Source organism: Rhinolophus ferrumequinum, chromosome 6, assembly GCF_004115265.2.
Source record: "Rhinolophus ferrumequinum isolate MPI-CBG mRhiFer1 chromosome 6, mRhiFer1_v1.p, whole genome shotgun sequence".
In the NCBI taxonomy this organism is placed as follows: domain Eukaryota; kingdom Metazoa; phylum Chordata; class Mammalia; order Chiroptera; family Rhinolophidae; genus Rhinolophus; species Rhinolophus ferrumequinum.
The window spans coordinates 71505666-71525841 of record NC_046289.1 but is presented as its reverse complement, the minus strand read 5'-3'; the positions used below and the strand labels follow the sequence as shown (position 1 = coordinate 71525841).

The 20176-nt window shown below is 35.4% G+C and overlaps 1 protein-coding gene and 2 non-coding genes across 7 annotated transcripts; all 3 read left to right on the top strand.

Moving 5' to 3' along the window:
- Positions 1-19427, top strand: CCNB1IP1 (cyclin B1 interacting protein 1). Of its 5 annotated transcripts, XM_033109658.1 has the most exons (10): positions 1-33; positions 2819-2994; positions 5736-5813; positions 7278-7359; positions 8595-8678; positions 10961-11033; positions 12412-12540; positions 13761-14096; positions 16823-17156; positions 18646-19427. In XM_033109658.1, exons 8-10 carry the CDS (start codon positions 13800-13802, stop codon positions 18846-18848), a joined length of 834 nt encoding a protein of 277 aa, XP_032965549.1. In that variant the 5' UTR covers positions 1-33; positions 2819-2994; positions 5736-5813; positions 7278-7359; positions 8595-8678; positions 10961-11033; positions 12412-12540; positions 13761-13799; the 3' UTR covers positions 18849-19427. The 5 variants fall into 5 exon arrangements, with proteins under 5 accessions (XP_032965549.1, XP_032965546.1, XP_032965548.1 ...); XM_033109655.1 differs by having other exon boundaries at positions 8602-8678; positions 12412-14096; XM_033109657.1 differs by lacking the exon at positions 12412-12540.
- On the top strand, positions 5999-6075 carry LOC117024331 (small nucleolar RNA SNORD126). The gene has a single exon (XR_004423409.1). It is a non-coding gene; the product is annotated as a small nucleolar RNA SNORD126 (small nucleolar RNA).
- On the top strand, positions 8266-8413 carry LOC117024329 (small nucleolar RNA SNORA79). Its single transcript, XR_004423408.1, has one exon. It is a non-coding gene; the product is annotated as a small nucleolar RNA SNORA79 (small nucleolar RNA).
- Positions 19428-20176: the final 749 nt, after the last annotated feature.

Sequence of the window (20176 nt, the reverse complement as noted above, 5' to 3'; positions counted from 1 at the left end):
GTACTTTCTCTCTCTCCGGTTGGTGGTGGGCTGGTGAGTGTGCACTTAATTTTGTTCCCTAATTGTTTTGAATTTCCTCTCCATTTGAGCCATGTATCCTGGTGGCAGGCCTTTATTTCAAGCCAGCATTGGAGTGTGTGTGTGAGCCGTAAGGTGATTATACTCGGCTGGTGGAGACGAAGAAGGCAGTGAAATGCTCTGCCTGGCTTGTTTCCACGTGCGCCTCTGCAGTACTGGGTCTGCCTTCCTTCCTTAGACCTGGTGACTTAGAAACAATAGACCCTGTTTCATGTACAGAGTGCATGTGTTCCTGGAAAATGTGTGGATTCATTTTGCTTGGAGGGAAAGCTACAGTTGTTATCCCAGTGCTGTTTGACTTCTGTTTCCCTGGGTGAGAGGGTAGGTCTTGGGAGGAGTTCAGACCAGTACATTGAACGCTTTTGTGTCTGCAGGGCCCTGGTCCTTACTGGGTTTGTGTGAGCTGCAGTGAATGTTGTCTTTGCCCTGGTCTTTGCTCAGCGCCTTCCAGTTTTCTTAGTAAGACTAAAGCAGCAAACTGAAGTCAGAGGATTTTTAGCCCTAAGAAGAGTTCCTAATTTTAATGTTGCCACTGTGGTGAGGGTGCCCTAAAAAGCTTAAGCTATACTAAAAAAGATCAGGGGACTTAGCTTAGTGCAAGCCTAAGTCAAATTTCAGCGCCACAGCTTACTATTGCAGTGACCTTCAGTGAGTCAGTGAGCCATTCTGAGGCTCAGCTTTTGAGGATCAAAACATATGAAGGCCAGGCTCTAGTTAGTGTATAATAAAGGCCACGGAACTTCTGGAAGTGAGCAATACATTTATTTAGTATACCTTTTTTCCTCAGAAAATGTTTTGCCTGACGGAATGTAGTAACAGCCAGTTACAGACCTCCGATAATCCTTCTAATTCTCCAGCTTTATTGTTAATTTTATTTCTTGAATAGGTAATACATTCACATGGTTCAAAGTCCAAAAGGGATCAAAGTATATACAATGAAGTCTCCTCAGCCAGCTGACTCCCCTTCCCCAAAACAGTGCTAACAGTTTCTTGTGTGTCCTTCCTGAGATACTTGCTGCTGCTATTAGCAAATATATGTATCGTACTCCCCTCCCTGCCCTAAGTAAATACAATGAGTAAATACAGAGCATCCACATTCTTTATAATGGTTACACAGCAATCTAATATATGTACATACCGCAATTTATTTAACCTTTTTTATTCGACTTCTAGGTCGTGTACAATTTTGTTATTTCCCCCACATGTGACATTTCAGATAGGTTTTGATATATTGTTTAAAAGGACTCTAAATATGCAGTGCTTCCAGTTATATTTATTTTGTGCACATAATGATGACTAGAAACAAGCAGCACCATAATCTCTTGACTAAGCAATAAAGGATTTTCTATAAAAAGCAACACCATGCTGATGGCTTTTATGTGAGTACATCTTTGCCCACTTCGGTTTAAGGCGTGTAACGTTGAGAAGGAATGACAACAGGAACCACAGAAACCACGTGGTCTTTGTGTTCACGGAGAGAAAGGGCATGCTCACAGTGTTTACTTAGCAAAATGTGTGCTGGATGTCTTCCTCAAATTATGATAATGAGTGAGTAAACTCATTTTAACATTAAGTTAGGAAAAACTGACTTTTTTGGGGGTGATGTAAACATGCAAAATAAAAAAAGGAAGCGTCTGGGAATTCCTACAAAGCTAATTTAAAAGTCTTAACAGGCTAATAAGATCATGTCTAATATTTAGTTTTCCAATTAGGAGGCTTTGATGACTGAGAAAAATTTCTTTCTGATGGAAGTATGCTTTTGTTGAGGAACTATATAGAATATACCGGAGTCTTCACTGTTAAGGAGGGAATTGAGGGGAAGGGGAAGTGAACTCTTAAAAGATGCAGCGGCTTAGATTTGGAGGGGCCCTTTTACATGAGTGACTTTCTGGCTTCAAGATTGTTCTGAAAAGTTGACTTTTTGGGGCAGAATATCTGCATTCCTACTCATTAACTGGTTGAGCTTAGACACTTACTAATAGAAACAACATATTAAACATTAAAGTATTTTATATTCATTTTACCTCATTTAATCTTCTCAATAGTACTAAGAGGTAGGTGGTATTTGTCCTCATTTTACAGAAAGGGAATCTAAGGCTTAGGGAAGTTACGTAACTTGCCTAAGGTCACAGCACATATGTGGGGAAACGGTGCAAATCCAGTTCTGTCCAACTTCAAAATCCATTATCTTAACCCCTAAGCTAAGTTGCCTCATTTAATTAGTCTCTATTCTATTTCCATATCTATAAAATGGAGATGGCATAGTGCTTGCAAAATGAGGTAAAATATGGAAAGTGCTTTATATATTCTAAGATAGGCAAAGTATTATGAAATAGAAAGAAATATGTTAATACAGTAAAAGATTTTATTTCCTCTTGCATCCCAGTTTCCAGTTATTCCTTCCTATTGTTTCCCTTAGGTTCTATATTTTCAGTTCATTTTTATTCGTTCCTCCAGCAATGGGACTGGGCTGGGTGAAATAGTGGTCTCTTAGGATGAACTGAATAGTTAGTCATATTTCTGATCTCACCACTTATATATGCTCTGAGTGGATTCCTCCTGCACTAAGAATTTAAAACAATTAGTATTCTTGGCTAAAATAGCTAAGAGTAAGTGGGGACCAAAACTTGGCAGTCTGTTCTGATAGTCTGCCCTATAGAGCTATCTCTAAAAGAGAACTATGGCAAGCACCAATATAGCATACTTCCCATACAAAGTTCCGTATTTTCCTTTGTTTCAGTTTGAAGATGGAATCCACTGAGGAAGGAAGGCCTGGGTCTTCAGCACCTGTATGTGAGCACAGAAGTGGCACTGTGAAAGCCTTTATAACATCTGCTGCAGACCCACTAAAAATCAAGTGGGCTTGTATTTGGACATTCTCAGTAGGAATGGTTAAAGGCTGATGGGATCATAAAGGTACGTACTTGAACTTTGATCAAGATATGTTGCCTTACAGTGTTCTCTGTCACCTGTATATGTGTCTTTCCCATCTAAAAAAAGTAGGAGGTTCTTTGAGTTACCATTGTATCCCACAATTGCTAGACACACAGTCGGAAGAGTAAAATTGAATGGTAATGTAATAAAACAGAAGACTCAGCTAATTTAGTATTACCAATAGTTTGTATCAGGCTTTCATGAAGCATCTGTTCATATATAGAAAATGAATCTGTTCACATATATAAAATGAAACTGGTGCTGTGAGCACCAGTCCTTTGAAGCACTTCTCACAGGGAACGAAATGAGTGGGTCATTGATTGTTTATGGGGTATTTACAAAATAACTTATACCCAGTAAATATGATATGGCCTTCACATGGTAGAATGACACTTGTGAAACATGTCTAGAACTCCACAGGGAACATCACATATTGGGAAAGGCATCATTTAACCCCAGGATTTACGTGGTAGGCTTTGTGCCATGTGCTAAACACACAAAGACCAGGTTCTTTGCAATCTGGGTTTTGTTTGTGACATGAGGCAAATAGAGAAGCTGCACCCTTAAATCTATAATTTATCTCCTGTAAGAAGTACTTGGATCATGGAGTTTTTGAGATAGACATTATTAGAACTATAGAAACCTCCGACTTCATGTTTTGCTTCCTGTTGATCTGAAAACATTCTACATAATTAAAGCATTCAAGAATAGGATAAGAAAGGAGTAAAATAACACTTTGATTGTATCTCTGAGGTACTTAAAACACCTCAGTATCTTTCCAACCTACTGAGCCAGCCAGTATGTTCTTGTTACATTCTAAAATAAACCGTCTTCTGTAGCTCTGCTTTTTATTTCATGTAAGTAGTAGTATGTTGAAGTGAAAATAGGGAGTTTTGACAACTGGACTTAAAGCCTAGCTCTTAATAGCTAGGTGACCTCAGGAAATTTAACTTCTCTGAACCTCAAATTTCCTTGTAAATATGGGGTTGTACATTTTGAGTAAAACGATTTCTATAGTTCTGTCAGCTTAGTTTAGTCAATACCTATCCTTCAAGGCACTACTGTCCAACAGAACTTTCTGCAATGGATATGTTCTATATTTGTAATGTCCAATATGGTAACCATTAGCCAAATTTGGATATTAAGCACTTAAAAAGTGACTGGTGTGACTGAGAAATTTTGTTTTTAATTTAATTTAAATTTAAGTGGCTGTGTGTGGTATTACCTATTGGACAGTACAATTTTTAAGAACTGAGATGTAAGTGACAACATTAGTTTCAGGCGCACAACATAATGATGCGGTAATTGTATAGATTGCAATATGATTACCACAGTAAGTCTGGTCAAGATCCATCACGGCACCTTGTTAACATTTTTCTTGTGATGAGAACTTTTAAGATCTACTTTCAGCAACTTTCAAATATATAATGCAGTATTATTTTAAGTGCAATTTTAATGCTCATTCAAGACCTACCTTTTTTCTTTCTTTTTTTAATCAATAGGACATTTTATTCAATTTAGTTCTGGAATGGAAATAATCGTCACATTTTATAATCATGTCTAATTTCAATTTCATATTATCTATTGTGTATAATCAAGCATAACTGCTAGCCTTGTTCCTTCCCCTAACTTTTTCTTTATGAAGCCATCCTTGATCAATGATTCTTTTAACATTACTTGCTTTCTCTACCACTTATTTAGTATTTACCATGGACATTAATTTTCATGAGTCTTGTCTTTTCTAGCTCGATTGTATTTGAGGTTATGAATTTTTAAATCTCCACATTGCTATATGAAAAGGAACCTGATAAAAATACAATTGTAATATTTTTAGTTAATAAGTTTTAAATGATCATTAACTGTAAGAGAAAATTTTTCTAGTTAGTAATTAGATGAAGAACAGGGAATAGTCTGAAGGGTTGCCTGCAGTGATGAATTCTGTGTCCAGTCGGAAAGTTCAGATGATACTCAAACTTGAAGAGGAAATTAAAGCTACTCATATTGCCAGCTTGTGGCTGACTTGGGCTCCAAGTGATGCAAATTCAATTTTGCTCTGTCAAGGGAAGGTTCTCTTTAGCTTATGGCAATAAAAAGTGTGCCAAAAGTAAAGGTTAAATATAATCGGTATTGGCTCAAATGAAATTGAAATGTGTTTTGAAAAAAACTCTTGGATTACCTTCTGATTTATCTAAATCTTAGCTGCTGCTTCTTCTTTTTTTTTAAGGATTTTGTGAATTCAATGACTAGTTACATGTGTTTGGCCATCACACCCACCTGTGGAGTTGAGAGGCTGACAGTAACCAGTGCCATTTATGCCTCATCTCCCTGCATTTGTTCCCATGGCTGCCAAGTTCTGGCTGCAGGCAGCACACGGCTCTTTCCTTTTGCGTACCTATTCTCATCGTGAGACTGTTGACCTTTATAAACTTTCAGAGGCTGGTTACACTTATTGCACAGATTTGCCCAAACTTTTAAATTTATACAAAAAGCTGAGCTTGTGTAGAAGTCCTGCCCTACTCTGATACTGAGTTTGAGCATTTGATGACATTCTGCATGTAGATGGATCAATTTATATTACTGAATGGAGATTCAAATAAAGAATGAGCAGTTTTCCTCGAGGTTAATTTTCTTTGGGGCTGTATGGGTGTGACTTGTGGTATAGGCTGGTTGGTGTGCATTCAAGTCTTGTCATAAACTTTGTTTTTCTAAAATTTGTTTTCCAGAGCTAATGCTAAGTAGTCAATAGATTCTGTAGTTCAGCTTCATTCCAAGATAGACGCTGGATTCATCTGATACCAGAGGTAAGTGAAAGAAAAACCTTTATTTTTACCTCATTTGATATCTAATCACTTAGCAAGTTTTGGGGCTCAGTGTTCATAGTGGCTGAGATTTGGTACTTGAAAAAGCCTTGGTTCTAACCTTAACAAGATTTTCCTGGTTTAGGGATGAGGAGCCGGTGGTGGTTTGCCCTTCACCAGTCATTTACAGTTTGCCATGATGAAATGCATGTTAAGTCCGTGTTTCAGCTGATCATCCTGATTAAACACATGCTCTGAGCAGACTAAAGCTAGGGCAAACACCTGGAATTCTGCTTCTTGGAATACTTAATTGGGATCTAGCCTGTGATCCCAAGTAATTCTTAAATCTTTCTGAATTTGATACTACAACACTTTTGTTATGCGTTAATCTTGTCATCAGAAGATCTCTTTGATATAGACAGAACTAGGGTCAAGAATTTTTAAAAATTTGAACAGTACAGAAACAGCACTGATAATTTGGATAATTCTATCTATTTTATTAGTCTATATATAAGGTTAAGAGAATCTCAGAGTCAAATCAGTTTTGTCAAGATCATATAATGCAACACTATACAGTCACTTACAAGTTGTGTTTACCTTTCTTTTTATTATTTTTAATTAAAATTTATTGGGGTGACAATGATTAGTAAAATTACATAGGTCTCAAGTGTACAATTCTATAATGCATCATCTATATATTACACTGTGTTCACCACCCAGAGTCAGTTCTCCTTCCACCACCATGTATTTGATCCCTTTTACCCTCATCTACCATCCCCCTTACCCTCTGGTAACCACTAAACTATTGTCTGTGTCTATGAGTTTTGTTTCTGGTTTGTTTGTCTTGTTCTTTTGTTGTTTTTGGTTTATATACCACATATCAGTGAATAAATTATTTTCTTTTAAATTAATTTTTTTTTTAAATTTTACTACTTCAGTTTTATTCTTTTTTTTTAAATTAAAGTTTATTGGGGTGACAATTGTTAGTAAAGTTAGATAAAGTTCAGGTATACAATTATGTAGTGCATCCTTTATAAATCCCATTGTGTGTTCATCACCCAGAGTCAGTTCTCCTTCCTTCACCATATATTTGATTCCCTTTACCCTCAACAGTGTTTTTCCAGGACCTATCAGTTGTTATCCTTCAATCTAGTTGTGGAGGGCATGCTCACTGGCCTATGTGGGAACTGAACCTACAACCCTGTTGTTCAGAGCTTGCGCTCTAACCAACTGAGCCGTCCTGCCGCCCCCTAAAGTTATTTTTAAGCAACCTAGATGGGACAGGCTTGTATTCTTTACCTGTGCCTGCATGTTTCAATAGAGAATGGGGTAAATCTGAGGGTAAAATACAGGAAATACAAATAATTCAAAGTAACATCAGCACTTGAAATAGTTTTTTAGCTTTTGGCTATGTCTTTTTCAGAAATGAAATTTCAGGAGACTGAAACTAGATGAATTTCTTTCTAGAAACTTCTTTCCCAACCTTGGAACTCTTGGCTGCTGTAAGTCCTGGATATACAATAGATGTTGACAACATTTTTCTTTTATGGTAAGGCTTATGATGAAATTGAGAAGCTTTGATTTACATATGAATCTTTGAAAATTCAGCTTTGTGACATTATGGCTAGCTGCTAAGGTGCTACAAATTTTATTTTTTAAAAAGTCAGAGATGTTGAGAGGTAGCATAGTGGTAATACATGGGTCAGACTGGAGTCAGGCTGGGTTCAAACCCATCCTCTGTCACTTAACCAGCTATGTATACTTGGCAAGTTTCTTAATATCTCAGTTTCTTAGTGTCTTTATATCTTAGGAGAAGACAATGCTAGTGCCTGACTCAATAGTGCTTGACTTTGAAGATTAAGTTAGGTAATACGTGTGGGGCTTAGAACATTGTTAAGCGTATGGTAAATGCTCAGTAGATGTTAGCTGTTTTATCAGTGTCCATGTGTATATTTATTTTAGACTTTTGCACTATCTGTTCATTTCTGATATCTGCATAATAGGGTGTTAGAAATTCTTTTATTGCTTATGTGCATCTTCCAGTTGGCCTGTTCCTAATTATCTTTACCCCAAAGCCTAATTTAATTCTTGAATTAGGCAACGCATGGTAATAAGGACTATAGTGTGTATCCCTGTATAATTCCAGTAACATTTTTTCTCATTATTCTTGGTTCGGGCACTAATTCTTTTTATAATCTAATTCCTCATTTTTGTCTGTATAGCTGGACCAGTTGATATTTAATGGTTGTTTTAGCTCTTGACTGACTCTACAATTTAGGTGTAATGATTCCTGTAAGAGTCACTTGATAGCTTTATTTTTTATTTTTAAGCTTTATTTTTTTGTTGTTTTTATTTTTTTATTTTGTCTTTTTTTATGTTTTTTGATAGCTGTATTTTTGATAAATATTTCTTAGAATATTGATTACAGTTTATTAAAATGGTTGGAGATAAACTTTGATGGCTGTTCCTCTCACTGCTTGGAGCCTTAGGTAGTGGGATTTTAGTCCATCATATATATAAACTGACTTGTCTTCACTCAGAGCACCATGGGGATGGATTGGCTGTCCATTAGTGCCTTCTGATTTTTGCGGAGTCAAACAATTACAAAACATAGTAATTCTAGGTTAATAAAATGTACCTGTGATTTACAAACAAAACAAAACTAAATTTAAAACATGAGTATATAGTTTATTGAGAACCCTTTGATAGCAATAGTATTTGAATAGCACTGATCTTGGGCTATGCATATTCAGGGCGATACTAAAAATATCTTTTTCTTTGCAGTATGAAGGTAGACGATTCTTCAAATTGAAGATGGAAGCTGACTTTTCTCACCAGAAAAGGTTTTTAGAATCAACTTGTGAAAATGTAAGAGGCAGCAAAGGAAAGAGTAAAATATTTTATCGTTCTTAGATTCCACATTGTAAACTCCGTGAAAGCAGGCCAACTTCTTTATCCTTAACGCCTGGCCCAGAATAGATAATCAAAAAATAAACTATCTGGGTACCAATGAATCTACTTATAATTCTTAATATGTGGTTATGATGCTTGATCCTTGAAGAGGAAATAAAGAATGGCTGTGAAAACATCCTATGTATGTGAGGAATAGATATATAAAAGCTTACTGATATTTAATAGGAAATCTTTTATTAACATTTTATAGCCTTATTGGATATTTACCATTGATTTAAATTACACATACCACTCAAGTATGATAAAAAACAAACAAACATTATTTCTGCTTTATATTTAATGTTGAAATATTCTCAGTTTTGGCTAAATTATACTACAGGGAATTTTTTGCCCAATATACTGTACCTACATTCATGAGTGTATATTTAATATGCAATAGGTATAAAATACACATCCAAATATTGGAAGTCTGTTATACTTCACTGTGTTTTGGAATGAGATTTAATATCATGCTTATACCAGAATCATACCAATGGTATGTAACTGTAATAACTTCTGTTAGAATACGAAACCTATTTAAATTAAGATTCTTTTATTAAAGTATCAAATTAGTTTTAGAGTACATGATGCTAACAGCCAAAGATTCAAAGATAATGGGAGGGAAAGTTACTATCTCTGAGACTCTTAGAGAAATGTGGTACATAAATACTCATAATATAGCTGAAAGGTACTTAGAATATCTATACAAGATCAAAATCAAACTTCCTGGCAAAAATATCATTTTTGAAAGGTGAAAGTAACGTGTAATGAAATGGTGTAAGTGATGTATAGGCACAAATTGTACTGTCAGTTTATACAGACTCCTTATAGATTAAAGATCTATAAATGTAAAGCAGAATTTTACACCTATAGCAAAGCAAAGAATGTGATGTTGGAGTAGACATAAGCTCAAAAAGGAAAGATTGATAAATTTGTATACAGTAAAATTCAAACTATTTGCATGCCCTGCAACTGGCAAAGGATTCCATATAAATGAAGGAAATGATCAAAGGATTTAAATGCGCAATTCACAGATGAGAACCCCTGAGTAATCATTCCCATGAAAAGATGTTTAATCTCACTAGTTCAAAGAATTACACATTAAACAACTTTGAGATACCATTTTACTGCCATTAGGTGGGCAAAACTCAAAACAGAAAAACTCACACTTCCATATGTCGCTGGGTCTGGAATGTGGGCTCCCTTTTCTGGTGGCAGTAAATTTAAGTTATACTTTGGAGAGTGGTTGTTTAAGATACTTATACACTAACCCAGTCTCTGGGTATTACGTTGTATAGGAATTGGCATGTGTACTCAAGGAGGCATGTACAGAAAGTTCACTGCAGTATTTTTAATTGTAAAAACCGGGAACCAATGTCCATTAGAAAGTGGATAAATTGTGGTATATTTGTAGTATTTGGCTATTAAAAGGAATTAATACAAAGTATGTATATTAACTTGACTACATCTCAAAAATGAGTTAAAATGACCAAGTGATAATGTGCTATGTGATGAGATTTGGTAGTTTTGGAACATACAAAACAAGACTGATGTTTACCGTGTTTACCTGAGAATAACACCTAGCCAGACAATCAGCTCCAATGCGTCTTTTGGAGCAAAAATTAATATAAGACCCGGTCTTATTTCACTATAACATAAGACCGGATATAATATAACATAATATAATATAGTACAGTATAATATGATATAATAATACCTGGTCTTATTTTACTGTAATATAAAACCCAGTCTTATATAAGACCGGATCTTATATTCATTTTTGTTCCAAAAGACGCATTAGAGCTGATTGTCCGGCTAGGTCTTACGTTCAGGGAAACACAGTATGCATATACTAAAAGTGTAAAAGCATGTATGAGAATAATAAACACCAAAATTTGGCTTGTTTACCTCTAGAGAGGTGGGAGGAAAATGAGGTTGAAGTATACACAGGGGAGGTTTCAATTATATCTAATGTGTTACTTCATTAAAAAAAATCAAATGTGAGAAAGGTTTGGGTTTATTAAAGCTGTGATGCTTTGCTATGCTTGATATTTAATAATAAAGGTTTGGGTTTATTAAAGCTGTGTGATGCTTGATAGTCTTGATGTTTAATAACAAAAACCAATATTTTAAAAAGATCTTTTTTGTGGGTGGCTGTCTTAGCCTTTCTTGATTGATTTTAGTGATTTAATCTCCAGGAGCACCCTAGAAACAAGCCAGTGAAGGGTTTGTCTACGCCATGAGAACAAGATACATGCCATGAAGAAAGAGGTTAGTTCCTGATGTTCCAAACTACTGGGATATTAAGACTTTGTAGCTCCCCCCACTATATATATAGAAAGAAAAATAGTAACTCTGACAGGCTTTTAGCCAAATGGGTTGGAAATTGGAAACTGATTTAGAGAGAAAATGGTGTGGGGAACACTAGATTTTGGGAATCAAGAGGATGACCTTAAGCAGGAAGGGATTATATTGCAGAACAAAGGTAACTTGGCTAGGATCACAAACTTAGGTACTTGTATTGGTGGAATTTGAATGCTTTGTGTTTTATAACTTTAAATGACATTGTACCCTTTTCGTTTTACATTTGGCATAGTCAAAACCAGAAAATGCACAAAAGGCTCAGATAGCCAAAACATGTTCGGGATTACATGGTTTATACATGAACCTAATTTTCTCTGAATCCAGTTTCTACCACTAGAATTAGGTCACAGCTCTAAATTCTCAGAAGATAGACGTTTTATGAAATGTATACAAAGCCCAAAATGACCCTTTCTAATTACTGTGAACAAGTTGCAAATAGACAAACTAGCAGAATGTTTTAACAGGTTTTTCTGAGAACGGTTTAGTATTAACAGATTCACAGCCCACCAAGGGTTTGCAGGGTTTGGTGTCCATTGTTTTGCTAATTCATTGGATTGTTACAAATTCATAGTGGAGTCACATCTGGAAAGGTGGTTACAAAAGACAGCATTAAATCATATCCCCAGGACTCCTCAAGCCTTCCTCGGTTTAATTTCTAGTATGAATTCTAATCGACTCATATATTGAGCCAAAAAAGCATGGTACAGAACACAAAAGGAAATGACATTTAACAGCATTAGGGTCAAACAAGTACAAACATTTAAACAACCACAAGTGGGTCCAGGAAAGCACACAGGCTGATCACCTCAAAATAGCTGTGGCGCCTGATCCCAAATGCTGTAATGAATGTTCACAGTGTAGAGTGAATCAAGAAAAGTTCCAGAGGATGTGTAAAAGCTGAAAAAGACAGCTATATCAAGATGAATAGAAAAATCAGAATCTATCTCAAGATGGAGGTGATAACTGTCCAATTATATGTAAGTATCACCATTTCTAGAAATTTTTCCTGAAACCACTTAAACTGTGCTATCCAGCTGACACTCTCCACCTATTGCCAGAACCAACACTTAGGGGACTAACCTCAAATGTTATCCCCATTAAAATTAGGGTGGTACTCTTGTGCTGGTAGAGGGCAGTAAAGGGTAGTCAGTTACAGGCTCTGCGAGGCTCCAAGTGGGAAACCTAAACCCACTTGGAGGTGTCGGATTTGTGCGCTCACTGCCCATGGGACGTGCAGTGGGTCCCAGCATCCTGAGCGGCTGGCAACCCGGAGCTCCCCACCCAGCAGGTGACTGCGCGTGCGCCCCGTGCGCCCTCTGACGTAGCGGCGACACGCGCCGCAAATCCTTTCGCCTGGTGGAGTTACAGAGGCAACGGCGTTTTCCCGCGCTTTTTCTCGGGCACCTCAGGTTAGGTACGTAATTAATATTACTGTTATTTTCTCTGTGGAGCGCAAAAAGCAGGCCAAGAATTTCTGAGTGAAGTTTCTGTGAGTCTAACTCTCAAAAACTTGGCCCTCAGCTCGCTAAATTGGCTTTCCCCCAATTCGTGGAAAATTTGGAATTATCTGCGCCTCTCGCACTGCCTGAGAAGGGTCTCAGCTTCCAAACTGTCCCCAGGTCTTCTGCTTCCTCTACTCCCATTATGCTGCTGAAGGTAAAAATTGACCGCATGACCAGCTGCAGGTGCCGTATATCTGTGGGGAGAATCACTCAGCGGTGACATTTGCGGTAAAGGTGTCAGAGCGTCCTTGTCAATCCCTACGATCAAGGCCACGTTCTTGACAGATTTTGTGTGTCGATAAACGTGAACATTTTTTCTTGGTGTTTAATTGGTGTGTCACTACTATATTTTACAATGTATGACTTATTTTGGTATATCCCTAAGATTGCTGTCCGGTTTGGATTAGTAAAATTCCGATGAGAGTGGACACCATATTGAAAAGTAACTTAAGAGTATTTAGTTTTAAAAATGTTTTAAATAGAAGCATAGCATTGAATACTATTTATATTAATAGGTGAATTGTTGATATGATGATTAAAAAATCTGCTTTTATATAGATTGTCAGGCTTCATAATGGTCAATTATTTGGATGAATTAGATTAGTTTTCATTTAATACTATCAGGTTACTACTCTTTCAATCAACACAGGTAAAGAATCTGAGAAATGAGCATATATGAAAAATTTTAAAATACTTTGCACTAAAGAATGGCTAAATTAATGTCTGGACTTGTATATATGCCAAGTGAGAGAAGTAATACTAAAATATTCTAGCAAACAATGAATGGGTAATTTGGGTTTTTTGTTTAGGCATTGAGGAATGGCAAAAAGCACTAATTTGATGTTTATTTTTTTGTACTTTGTAAATGTTACTAAACTTTTTGTCCCATGTACGTATTATTTTTGATTTTAGTGAGATTTGGAACCACCTATGTCTTTAACTATTTCCATAAAAAAATTTTCAATGCCTTTGTAGTGATTTGCATGAAGGAGCACAATTAATATTGATTATAACAAATATAAAACAATGAAATGTACATTATTTTACCATAAAATGAAAACATGCTTTATTTATTTAGTTATTTCATTTTCACTGCAATTTGACTTATTTGACCTTTTCATTTACTCCTTAGGATCCTTTTCAGCATCTAATAAAGACATCACTTTCTGTTATGTCTTTGTGTGAAGACATGCTGCTTTGTAATTATCGCAAGTGTCGAATGAAACTCTCTGGTTATGCATGGGTCACTGCCTGCTCTCACATTTTCTGTGATCAACATGGTAGTGGTGAGTTTAGTCGTTCACCAGCTATCTGCCCTGCCTGCAACAGTACCCTTTCTGGCAAGCTAGATATTGTCCGAACAGAACTCAATCCATCAGAGGAATATAAAGCCATGGTACTGGCAGGACTTCGACCAGAGATTGTGTTGGACATTAGCTCCCGAGCACTGGCCTTCTGGACATACCAGGTTAGTGCTTAGGCTAGTTTCTTTGGAGAGTGTGATTTAAGGTATATGTGAAAGTTTCTAGTAATGTTTTTCCTTCATCGTGTTTGCAATTGTTTTTTATGAATGTATGGAAAACTTTCTTTTTAGTAAATCATCTTCAAAAGTAGGTTTAGGGCAGCCGGTTAGCTCAGTTGGTTAGAGCCCGATGCTTGTAACAACAGGGTTGCCAGTTCAGTCCCCACATGTACCAGTGTGAGCAGTGCCCTCCACAACTAGATGGAAGCAACTACTTGACTTGGAGCTGATGGGTCCTGGAAAAACACACCTAAAATAAACTTAAAAAGTTTAAAAAAAAAAGTAAGTTTATTGTTGAAAATCCAAAAGAAAGAAAATTAAAAAACATCCATAATTTCCATCACTCAGAGATAACCATTGTTGATATATTTGTGTATTAGATTTTTTCTGTGCATAAATAATATATAAATAAAAATATATTTTTGTCTTTACAAAAAAAGATAATAGCACACGTACTGGTTTAGTGGCCAGTTAAAGTTGACAATATATTATGTCTATTATGACTATTTTATTAAATGTTTTTAAGTTAAGTATTCTATAATCATAATTTTAGTGGTTGCACTGTATCATGATTTATTTTCATTGTAAAAAATGCTGTGATGAGCATTTTTATCATCAAATCTACATCCTTAATTATTTACGAAGATTAAATTCCTGAAGGTGGATAAATACATTTCCATGTTTTTAAATTGCAGAATTTTAAATTGCCCTCTACTGAGAGAATATCAATTTGTATTCCCTTAAGAAGTATATGATGGATGTGATACAGAATTGCACACCTGAAATCTATGTAATTTTACTAACAATTGTCACCCCAATAAATTAAAAATAAATTAATAAAAAAAAAAAAAAAAAGAAGTATATGATGGTGCTTAGTTCTCCACACTTTCTACTGTCCAATTTGATGTGGGTAAAATAGAATCTCATGGCTCTTTAAATATGCATTTTTTGGATGGCTTTTAGATGGACACATTTTCTTGTATTTTTGCATGTATTTTTCTTTTATAAAGTGCCTTTCAGTTTGCTTATTTCAATTGCTGTAGTTTTTTTTTTTCCTACTGATTTGTAAGACTTCTCTCTTTATATATATTTAACTCAGATGTCGCAAGAAATTTTGTTTTTTTCACTTTTATTAGTCTTCATTGATTTTCTTTGGACATAACAGAAGTTGAAAATTTTAGTGTATTCTATGGAATAATATTAATGATTGCATTGTATCATATTTTTTCCTAGGTTATTTAAAATGATGCTGTATGAGCATTTTTATCATCAAATTCATACCTGTAACTCTTCTTAGAAAAACCTACCTTCTGTGGAGAACTTTAATCATATCCTGGAGTATATTATATCTTGCATGTGCATTTATAAGACTGCTTTTTAAAGGTTTTGTTATCTGTCAAGTAAATATTTTCATGGTATTTTTCTGGGTAAGGTGTCTCTCTTACATACTCCTGTATCATCTTATGCTTACCTTTATTGTGTTATTAATATTGTATCATAATTACCTCCATACGTGTTCACCTTCTCTAATTTGGAGAGTTCTTTAGGTCAAGTTTTGATTCTTGTATATCTCTGGATCCTCAGTGACCATCATAGTTACTGGTCTTAAGTCTCAGTAAATACTTATTGACTGAATGAATAGACACTGTATATTAAAGTAGATTCCTATTTGGGGGTTAGTATTGATTGAACATGTACATGTGATATTGTTTTCATTTCAGATATGGAGGAAATCAGTGAGTGAGTTAGTAAGGTAGCCAGAAATGAATTTTTCTTTACTTCATTTGTTTTTTGCTAATATTTTAGTTATTCAACATACATTTTTTGAGTGCCAGGAAACATTTATATTTCATGCACCTTCTTAGATGCTAGGTACACAGTAATGAAAAAAGCGTATGAGCTTCCAGGAGGCTACACTTTAGTGGTGTTAAAAGTTAAAAAAAATAACCCAGACATTTACTATCTATCTATCTATCTCTATCTTTTTTAATTTTATTGGGGAATATTGGGGTAAAGTGTGTTTCTCCAAGGCCCATCAGCTCCAAGTCGTTGTCCTTCAATTTGCCTGTGGAGGGCACAGCTCAGCTCCAAGTCCAGTCACCGGTTTCAATCTTTAGTTGCAGGGGGCACAGCCCACCATCCCATGCGGGAATTGAACTGGCAACCTTGTTGTTGAGAGCTCGCACTCTAACCGACTGAGCCATCCAGCTGCCCCAGATCTTATATTCTTATGTAATGTTCTCACAAAGTGACACCTTGTCATTTTTCCTGTATTTTAGTCATATGTCCCATCCACACTCAAGGGTAGAATATAAGTACCAGGAGGCAGGGATAATTGGGGGCTATCTTATAATCTATTTTCCACACTATGGGTTACTTGAAACACAGGATTATATTTCTTAAAAATTTTTGGACTACATGTCACTTGTTAAGGTTAGACAAACACTCATTTCTTTTGTTGGTGTAATGGTAGTAGTTTGAGATTTCTTTCTATGCATTTAGTGACAGTATATTATTTTCAATAATAATCCTATTGTACATCCTGATTACTTCTTAATCTGATTCTAAATGTTAATAACAATCCAGTATAGGCATATTTTTGGGTTTGTATAAAGTTTCATATTATATAACTTTATTGCATTAAAAGTCTTTATTTTGTTCTCTTGGGACAGGTACATCAGGAGCGTCTCTATCAAGAATACAAATTCAGCAAGGCTGAGGGCCATATGAAGCAGATGGAGAAGATATATACTCAGCAAATACAGAGCAAGGATGTAGAATTGACCTCTATGAAAGGGGAGGTCACTTCCATGAAGAAAGTGCTAGAAGAATACAAGAAAAAGTTCAGCGACATCTCTGAGAAACTTATGGAACGAAATCGTCAGTATCAAAAGCTTCAAGGCCTCTATGATAGCCTTAGGCTACGAAACATCACTATTGCTAACCAAGAAGGTACCCTTGAGCCATCCATGGTATCACAGTCTGGTATTTTTGGCTTCCCCGTAGGTAAGGAAGGACATGTAATATCCAACATCTATTCTTTAAATCCGTGATTTTTCACACTGTGTTCTATACAGTTCCACGTAGTCTGTGGAGACTCCAAAGGCCTAGAGTGGGATAGGCTCTAGGTTCTTCATTCATGTCTCAACCTGTACATCACTGCTTTTATCTATTTTATTTGATTATGTTTAAGTTACATCTTCAATTTGAACTGTAAATTTGGGGTATATCTCTCCAAAATAAAATTTTGCAAATTGCTCTTTTAAATGAAAAGCTATTTAGTTGTAATCATAATAATACCTGCCGTTTATTGATTCCTTACCAAGTGCTAGGCACTGTTATACTTATACATGTATTTATATTTTTATCCCTCTTTTACAGATGAGAAAACTGAGATACAAAAAGTTTAAATAAATTGGTCAAGGTCACAAAGCTATCTTCAGAGCCCAGACTCTTAACCATCTGTTATCCTCTAAGAAGGCTATATTTCACTTTTACACGGCAATACTGGTTGCACAGTTCTTAAGTTATTGTGGGTTGTTTGTTTGGTGGATGTTTTGGTTTAGTTGTTTGTCCATTCATCAGATATTTATCAAATGTGTTTCACATGCCAGGTTGGTAGGTATCATCCTAGGCAATGAAGATGTAAAGATTATGCAGATAGGATTCCTGCCCTCTGGAAGTACACAATCTAGAATGATACTAGCCCTTTTCTGCTTGTTTGGTGCCTTGGCAGATGCAGTGAATCAAGTGTTATTGTGTATGGGCATTTGTAGATGTTCTGATTTTTTCCATTGTCCCTATCCACATTTATTCTTATTTCTTTCATACCAGTCTTTTCCTGTTCCTCTTTTTGTGCACACTTACCTTTTTCCTTTTACCTCTTACTACCATTTCTGGCTTGAAGCAGATATAGCCACCATGTGTTCCCTTTAAAACTAGTACAAGCCCAGGAAGGGTTTCATGGAAGTTGTTAAATGCTTATTGAGTCAGATCTATTGTCTGATTTTTCTTAAGGCTATTCTAATTGATCTCATGTCATGAGTATGTGCCAGTTTTTATAGTTGTCATATATTTTTTTGGAGTGTTTATGGTAATCTTTAGAAAACTTAGTCTTAAAGAACCTGGGACAAAAGATTATATACCCCCTTACACGTATATATGATATTCCTTTGAAGTAGATTAACAAATAAATAAAATTATGATATTATACATTCTAGCTTTCCTAAAAGTGTATTTCATTGTGTCAAATTACTTTTGGTGATGAGGTCATGGCTATCACAGAAGAAGATACTTTTTACACTGTGGTCAGGGGGAGGGGGAGGGGACATCATAGTTCTTTTCTTTATCCAACATTAGGTTTATATTTTATCTGTCTTGTATGTATTGGGTTCTGTTAAAATATTTATTGAATATTGAATTACTTTTGTCTTTTTGGTTCTGAAGATCTGTAAGTAAATAGATGCTTAAGTTTTTTCCCTTATTTTTTTTCTAGGGAACAACTCCAAGTTTCCTTTGGACAGTACACCAGTTCGAAATCGAGGTGGTGCAGATGGAGATTTTCAGTTCAGACCATTTTTTGTGGGTTCTCCCACAGCACCCGAACCCAGCAATAGCTTTTTCAGTTTTGCCTCCCCAAGTCATGAATTAGAGCAACAGCAAGTCTCTAGCAGGGCCTTTAAAGTAAAAAGAATTTAGCTCACATTACAGAATGTTTCTGTTTACTTTAAGTGATGTCATTTAGTGAATAATCTTTATTCTAGATAGGAGTCACCGACCTCCTTGTGCTGTTGGTGACTTCCTTCCTGTGCTATTAAATCTTCAAAGTTGTCTTCACGTTTTCAATTTACGAGAAACTCAGTGGCAGTGAGGAGTGGCTTTAGAGTCTGGTTTCTTTTCCTGTTTCCATTACAGAAAGCATGAGCATGAGCATTTTATTAAACTCAATTTCATTGTGAACTGTTGAGTTTTCACCATTAGTAAAAAGGTTACAATATTATTGGGTGTTTTGTTGATCAACGGTTGTTTCTGTCTAGGCTATTTGAGCTATGTGTTTTTGCATCTGTATAAAAGCACCAAAGCACTTATGTTATATGTCTACATGTCACTTTGGGTTTTGGTATTTATGCATATATGTATACATATGTTCCTTTATGTTGATATTTTGCTGTATTTGCTGGTATATTTATGTGAAGATTTTGGTTCAGGAAATGGTGGGTTTGTCTATAGTTTGTCGTTTGGGTGTGTACATTTATTTCTATATATTTACGTACTTCCTCTTATAATTGTTTGGAGTGTTTATGCTCATGTCAGTGAATGACAGTACAATTTGATGCACATCTGATCATTCCCTATTTCTATTTAAAAATAATTCACATTGATAAAGTTATTTTGCAAAGTTGATTTTTTTTGCCATTTATTTTAAAATAAAATTGCTCTTTACTGTTTTGCCAGCTGTTGCCTTGGTTTACTTATTTAGGAATATACTTCTAATGCAGAAAACTTACAATATGTTATTGATCTTGAGAGATTGTATTAATTAAAATACTTTAAAATATTTATTCCTTGTTTTCCTTTATTAAGTAATGAGGCTTTTTGATTACTATCGCAGATAACTTATTTAAAGCATAGAGTCAAGAAAGAAATTTGAGGGATACTTTCAGTAACTTTATGTCCTATAGAGGCAAGACTTGAAATCGTACTCGTTGGGGAGACAGAACATCTGAGTTCTAATTATGGCTTTTTTTGTTGTGTGAGTTTAAAGTTTCTGCGTTTTTGTTTCTATATCTATATTGAGGGATTGAATTAAATTATCCAGTAAGCTTTTTGTAACTCTTAAATTTTATGATTTATTCTTACTGGTTTGGGAGGAATTACAATGGAATTATCCTAAATGCCAAATCCTGTTGCTTTTTTTAGGTAATAAAGTCATACTGAAATAATTTAAGGATATTTTATATTTAGTCATTGTAGAAAGGAGTGAATACCTTTGCTTTACATAATTGAATATCAAGCAAGTAATGTTT

Coding starts and splice junctions, on each gene's coding strand:
- CCNB1IP1 (XM_033109657.1), top strand. Junction 14,097..16,822: donor TGGCCTTCTGGACATACCAG/GTTAGTGCTTAG, acceptor CTCTTGGGACAG/GTACATCAGGAGCGTCTCTA. Junction 17,157..18,645: donor TATTTTTGGCTTCCCCGTAG/GTAAGGAAGGAC, acceptor TTTTTTTTCTAG/GGAACAACTCCAAGTTTCCT.